At 34.3% G+C, this 7761-nt stretch overlaps 1 protein-coding gene across 1 annotated transcript; it reads right to left on the reverse strand.

Moving 5' to 3' along the window:
* Positions 1-2317: 2317 nt before the first annotated feature.
* Positions 2318-3190, reverse strand: LOC149147578 (early light-induced protein, chloroplastic-like). Its single transcript, XM_089445279.1, has 3 exons — positions 2985-3190; positions 2835-2873; positions 2318-2751 (listed from the first exon to the last, which is right to left on the reverse strand). The coding sequence occupies exons 1-3, from the start codon at positions 3096-3098 to the stop codon at positions 2404-2406; spliced, it is 501 nt and encodes a 166-aa protein (XP_089301405.1). The 5' UTR covers positions 3099-3190; the 3' UTR covers positions 2318-2403.
* Between the last annotated feature and the right edge of the window lie 4571 nt (positions 3191-7761).

A 7761-nucleotide genomic window follows, 5' to 3' on the forward strand; every position in this document is an offset into this window, starting at 1 on the left:
TATTATATCATAGCCACCCATATCAATGGAAAATAAATGGGATTTGAGTTGATAGTCTCCGATATAGAGTTTGACATTTTCACATTTTCCCCCACAGTTCATTATACCTCAATTGGGGATCATGATTTAAAATTTGTGTCCTAGGCATTAAAAACAATGGGTTTATTCTACCACTCTCTTATGAATGAAAATATGAGTACCACCATTATGAATGAGGACTACAACATTATGGAACTTGATGTGGTCTATGAAGTTAAAATGCCTGATAATGCACACATAGAGATTAGGGTTTCCTCATGGAGAAGTGGAGGTTCAATATGTGCCTAAGCTTGAGTGCTGGTGTATACAACTTATAATGATGATGTCTATTTAATAGTTATGAATTTGGGTATGGCGTGAGTGGTCACAACAATTTGGAACAATTTATTTTCTTTAGACCTATGAATTAAAGCATATTTTTCTTTAAACCTATACAACTTCATTTGTTTTTTCTAACCCTGAGTGTCTTCAAAATGAGGCTTCCTTCCACATAACAAAACTATTCAGTTGCAAGGAGGTTGTAAAACCTAGAAATGGAAATTACAAATGCACCACTAATGATAGGAATATTAAGGCATGGGATATCGAAAACACGAGTTATGGATGGAACTCATATTTATTATTTATTGAGGGAGTAATACATAAACTGCCAATTGTTTATCCAGGGATGGGAATCATAAACAATAGAGATGGAAATCACAAGAAAAGGCACCAGCAGCCTGCATGAATTTGTTTTTGTTAATTATCCAAATGCTTAATGCACCTGTTAGTTATCTAGGCATGGGAATCACAAATGCACTAGGTCTTAACTTAATCCAAAATTATCATTCATTAGCTTGAATCAAGTCTCTTGTAACTCCACAATGTTTACCATCATCAAATGGAAAAAGTTTCAACAACTAATTGCAAAATATCTTACGTATGGGCGTTGAAACAGAGTGGCCTCAAGGGTTCTAAAGCCTCTGAGACCTTCACTCGCTCGATTTTAATGGATTTGAGCTATTTACAAAAATTTATAATGAATTAATGTAGTTTTAATTATGTCCCTAACAAGAACATGAGAGTCCCGCCCAACTACAAATTCATATCTACTTTGAATGGCATTTTCTCACCCGAATCACTCTCAAGTTTGAATGCCCGTACTTGCTAACATAGCCATCGATTACAGGGATAAAAATAACCATAAAAGAGGCTTGTCAAGTCTTGCAGTGCATCCCTATGGGACTAGCATAAAAGCCCATAACTAAATTGTGTGGCCATCTAATTGATCTGTAAAGCTTACCATTTTCCAAGAGTAAACAACTCGTGACAAACCAAAAAATTATACACAAATGCCTAGCCATTTGACATGGAAATTACGGGCACTAATACAAGTACATTTGTTCAACCAAGGTCCATGATTTTAAGCATATTTGATTCTCTTTTATGTGTACTATTCTAGTTAAAAAAAATAATTTTTGTTAGGGGTAATTTATTGGCTTTTTTTATTCCTTAAATTTTGCACACTATGCTTTTATCTTTTACTTTGGGTATTTTATGAATGATGTATCAAATTTGTTTTTTAATTGGGATTATATATGAAATTAAAATATCACCACTTTTCATTCATATATAAATTAAAATACACTATAAGTAGATTTTATTTAGTTTTTAGAAAATAATATTAATTAATAATATAATATAAACCATAGATTTTTTAATCCATTCATTTTAATTGAGTTTAAATGATTGTTTTTAACATTGATTATTCTATGATTTTAGTATTTTGTTAAAAATATATCAAAACTAATGTTTATATATATATATATATATATAATCTAAATATATATATAGAGAAATATATTAAATAACTATATATAAATATGTACAACTTAATGTATAATAAAAATTTATAAAACTAAAATATTATTTTTTATAATATCTATTTAAATTTAAATATGTAAATACATATAACATATGGCATATATGTACTAATAAATTCCTTATACAATTTTTGCAATTTAAAAAATTTTAGTTCTTTCGCTGCACTTTTGGAATAATTACTAGTATTTTTGGAATAATTATTAATATTTAGTTAGTACGGAATTTAGAAATTTACGAGTACCAAATGAATAAAAGTTTGTTTGTGTTACTGATCGCTATGCTTGTTTTTATCCTTCCAAGTTAGATCAGAGTTTCTGCCAAAGATGTACTGATCAGAAATATATTTATATGATTGATTGTGAATGAACTTGTCAAATATATCACAAACTGCCAAAACAATTTGTTACAGTGCCATCTCGTGATAGCAGAGTGAATACAAGTTGGGTTCGATTACAACCTACGCTAAGAGGGGTATGAAGTTTGGTACAGAGCTGATGATGATCATGAGATGAGAGGACCTCCCTTGAGGTATTCAGTCAAGGCCAGCGCAACGAGGCCAATCATGGCAAAACGGCCATTCAACATCTCTGCCCCAGAAGACATTATTTCCTGTGATTTGCTCTCTTTGGACACTCCCTTGAACATGGGTATCAGAGAAGCAAGCGTGAAGAGAAGCGCGCTTCCAATAAACAGTGGAACTCCTCCGCTGGCCAGTTGGGCGGCGAGGTCTTTCCCGCTCGCTATCTCCACCCCGACAGCTGAGACGAATCCGAGCATGGCGAGTCTCCCATTTATGGTTTCTGGGGCTGGCCCACTGAAAGCGAACACGTCCTTAAAGTTTGTGCCCACCTGCATTATTATTTATGTCAATTCAGTTCAGTGCAGTGCATGTGCATGTTAATGTAAAAATTGGCGCTTGCATAATCGCTTACCGTCTCAGGAGGGGTAGAAGTTGATCGCCTTGACTCCGGCTGTGGATCCACATGACCCAAATTAAGTTATATATACAATAACATAAAACCTTATAGAATAACATAAAACCTTCTATTCGTGGATACGGAAACAGCGACAGAATTACTAACCCCTGCCATGCATTTTACTCGAAGCTGCCTGCTGGTTGTTGACCTTTCCGCTGGCCTCCGTTGCAGGAGCGATGCTCCATTCATCGCCATTACTGATGCATTTACAGCGGCCATGATCGCAATATAATAATGAACACTATGTATGAGAACGAATCTAATTTATATGGACTTTGAGAACAATATGAAATAACTAAAGAAGAATAGCCACTATTGATCTGTTATGAGACTCCAGGGCTGGTTATTGTGTTATATATAAGGATGTGGAGGCCATACGGAAAAATCTACCGTCATTCATTGAACGGTAAACGCTTAACCAAGTCGAGGTTTCTCTTCCTCGGACTATGTTTCCACGTGGTTGGATAAAAATTGAGACGTAGATCCTCCAACAACCGGCGCACCGCACTTGAAATAGTAGAGGGCATCACCATCACCAAAGATTATTCAACCTGTAGTAAGTCTCAAATTCGTGCTAGAATTTAGGAGTTCGTGTAAATCACGTTTTGAACTATTTCTATCCTCCTCTATCCTTTTTTTTATAAAGGGTTATTGTAACAGGTGGGAGTAGGTTTTGAATGTCCATAGGGAGTGGGCATTTTAATTAGTTAATAAAGGTTTAAAAAACATAAGGATTTTCCATAATTAGATTAATTAGTTAGTTTAAAGAATTTTACTTATGGTTTATAAATGCAAATAAATGCACTTTATTATCCAAATAAATGTAGTTTATTATCCAAATAAATGTAGTTTATTAATTTTCTAAATAAAGATATTTGATAATTTTAAATAATATTTTCCTCTCTAAAATGCAATAAAATATTCCTAACGGTTAGATCTTGATTTATTCCAACATTTTTTATTATTATCTTAAATCTAGATCTATCATAATATTTTGTTATAAATAATATGGTTATCTCTTCATTCTTCACCATGACTATTCTCATCGTCCTAATTATCGCCTTGTGAGATTTGAGCTCCCATCTTTAGTTCAGGCCATCACCGTTTCTTCTTACCCATTACATACACTTTGAGAGACAATGAGTTGAATCAATCGCTGAAGCATAGGGTACAAAGGACTCATCCGAAAGAGGGGGATCTCTAGATCCAAGTCTATACATTCTCTTCACATGTATAAACATTTATTTTTCAATAATAGAATCAAAGTTCTGCTATTTCCATTGGATTCTCAATATATCATTTTATGGTACATGTTCATTTATATTTGGATATTATTTGTTGTAGGGTTTTGATATTTTATTTTTCAGATCTAAAGAGAAATGAAAACCATTCATTTTTGTTGTTAGGGTTATATGTCATGATTAACATAAGTGAAGGATTTTGGTGCAACTTCCAAGAAACTTCATACTAACAAATGGCAACTCGAGTAGCTTAAAAATTTAGAACCCTAGTGACTGTTGTTTCGACATTTTTTTTAGCAATTTTCAGGATTTTTTCTTTCTCTCAATTTTCACTTCTTTTTTTTTGGATTTTTACTCTTTGATTGAAGAATATTTGTTTTGTTGGGTTTCCTTGTCCTTTTTGCAGGTCACGTGTACCATTCGTGCAAGAGATGACACTGTTTGCAATAAATTTACGAAGAAATTCCTTTGGGGAGGGAGCACATTTTTTTTGACAAAATATTGCACCCCATATGGACATTTTGAGCCTTTTTATGCTCGAGGACACATTAAACATGTGAAAACTTGTGCCCCTTATTTCTACAATTTTTTTTCATAATTTTGGCGACAGTTATGCACGTGTGTCAGGAAGGGTTTCTTCTTGTTCCCTTTCACCCCTAGGCCCAAAGTCTCTTAGTATGATTTCTCATTTCGAGGAAGCGAAAATCCCCTTAGGGTTTAGAGTACACCTCTACCATTTTGGAGACAATTTGTTCAGTTGAGGAATCTAGTGCGCAGAACATTTAGCCATTGTTTTCCAACGTTGTTGCCATCATTTTGTAGTCCTTTTTAGGTAATTTTTAGAATGATTTGTTTCCTTTTGAGACATGTGTTGAATTTATTCTTTAGGATCGCCACGAGCATCCTTCTTTTCACAATTTGATTTATGTTATTTTCCAATACTTTCCCTTATGTTTTTTCTTGGATTTTTTTGCATCATTTTAGCAGATCTAGCCTTAGATCCTAGCCCCTTATGCATTAAATCTTTTGGTATTTTCATTTCTTTGGGTTGCTTGTATTGTCCTCATTTGTTCTTGTCGTTTCATAGATTTTTGCGTGGGGAATTGCGTGCTTCCGTTTGTTGTTATTTTACTATTATTTATAGTTTATGCACTTTATTTCTCAATAGCATTGCCATAAAAAAACATGATTTAATAAACACATCCACATACACATTATTCACACAGTCACACCCTAATAAAACTAGCGCTTGGTTACAACCACTAAGGAAAGACTTGAAATAGTCCACATTAATTATAACCTAACTCACATAGATTAAGCCCAATTGGGCAATAGGGAAAAACAATCTTGTAATTAGATTTAGGGTCACTGGGATAGGATTCCACAAACCCCCATCGATCACTTACATTGAGAAATAGTAATTTGTCCTTGTAGGGAGCTTGAAAAGCTCCACAATCTTGAGGTCAAAACCAGAGCGTGCCAAAAAATTGATTTAGAGGGGGTTAGGCTTAGGTCTCAGTGTGTGAAAATCTCCACAACACTCCCCGACTAGTTGGTCTAGGGCTCTGCATTGCTGACTGACTAACAAGAAGAAAAAAATTATGTTGGAAATGTATTTGAGTATTGAGTATTGAGGGGGGATGAATCAGCAGTGATGGCCTTTATATCAATTTTAAAATTGTTATCACAATATCAAATAACCATGCCCATTCAAAATATTGCCTTAACTAAATATGAAAGAAACAATAAACTCAAACATAATAACCATGAGAAACATCAACACAAGTATTTATGTTCAAAACCCTTTCGAGAGAACACCACCCTACTTTTGTTGCACTGCTCAATTATTTTAATAATCTGTTGAACAAATTGTATATGGATTTGCTTACACCCATAAGCTAGAAGAATCAGCTTGCTTCAAATTATGACGGCATCCATCCGAACGGAAAATTGTTTCCTCTCATGGATATATCAAAATATATCTGCTCGAAGCTCCCACGACCAACGATCCTCTCCCAACTACCATTGGACTATCCAACTCGAACTAGATGGAGAAATATCTTCCTTTTACTGAATATGCCAAATCAATGTCTACTCTTAAGCCTCCACGCCTTCACTTCCTCCATGCAAACCACATTTAATAAATGTTTTATAATGGGTTCTCAATCAGCTCAACATGAGAAACCCACGAACACCATCATCCTACACATCAAATCTATAAAAAAAAAGAATCCCTTAAGAGGGTTATTTCTTCTCTTCTAGTCACAACAATCTCTGCTCTCTAACACACCACAAGCGGCCAATTTTAGGCCACAATCAAAACGTAAAATATAAATCTTCTTCTAAACTCTATCTCTAGTTTCTGCACACAATACATCGATAAAAAAATGTCAAACAATGTGAGTCGTTGCTGCAATATATACTCATTCTTGAGACCCTCAGAATGGAATACTCTAACGTTCTCAAGAAAACCAACCAATTCGTACCTTCCTCTATTTATCACTTTCTTATGTTGAATAACTTTGTAAGTTGTACATGTTATGGATCACTTAACCATTTTTGCACACGCTTAAGATTTGGTTAAGATAGGATTTTTTACTAAATCAACCACTAACACCATTATCCATTTGATATTTTCAACTTTGATCAACTTCTAGCAGACCCGCGAACTTTTCCTACCATATGCTGAAAAATTTTGATCAAGAACATCTGACAATGCCAAAATTAGCTTAACGGCGTGAGGAATGTAGAGAAAAACTCCTGAAAAAACTCTGTCACACTTAAAACATAGGTTAAATTTGAATAGATCTCCCCAGTCTCTCCCATAGGACTGCCTACCAATGACTGGAGCTTTTCAATCATCCCGTGACTCATCATCCATGCAACTGGGGTAGATGATGAAGGGAAACATCTTTCCTCAACTCATAAATTTCTCAAACTTCTTCCAAAGCTTCGCAAGCCTCTACATGACCTCCAGAAGTCACTGGTACCTCTACAACACTTCATCAAATCACTTCCACATCACTATAACCATCGTAAGTGTTGAGCTAATTTATTGACTAAATTAACACAAGTATTTAATTATCAATCCGGGTTTGTAAAACTTGGAGGCAAATCCACTGTATATGGACATCAGATATAATCAAGTTTAGAAGATAAAATTTGAAGAATTAAGGAAGTACATATTACAAATATAAACTTATTTTAACAATTTCTACTTCATTTATGTAATATATGAGGGAAGAGGCTCCTAACTTAGGAGAACCGGGTTGTCCTTCCCTACAATACTACTTTCATGAAGATAAATCTAAGAGCACTAATTAACAATGGTTTATGATGCAGAAGATGGAAAAGAAGAGGCTCCTAACTAAGGAGGTCCAGATTGCCCTCCTTCACAATCCTACTATATCACAATCACCATTGCTTCAAACCAGAAATGCATAAATAACTTCAAATAAGAAAAGGAGAATGAAAGTCAGTTTTAGTTCAAGATCAAATAGAAGGGGAATTTAACTTAAATTCCTGTGTGTTCCTTCATATGTAGATTAGAATTAAACCAATATTCATTCAACAAGCATCATACATCTAAGTACATTTGAAACAAAAACTATTCTATGAAAGCTATGAAAATTGAACCAAGA

This window comes from Pinus tabuliformis, chromosome 9, assembly GCF_031772625.1.
Source record: "Pinus tabuliformis cultivar Carrire ecotype Pingquan chromosome 9, CPIR1, whole genome shotgun sequence".
Taxonomy (NCBI): Eukaryota; Viridiplantae; Streptophyta; class Pinopsida; order Pinales; family Pinaceae; genus Pinus; species Pinus tabuliformis.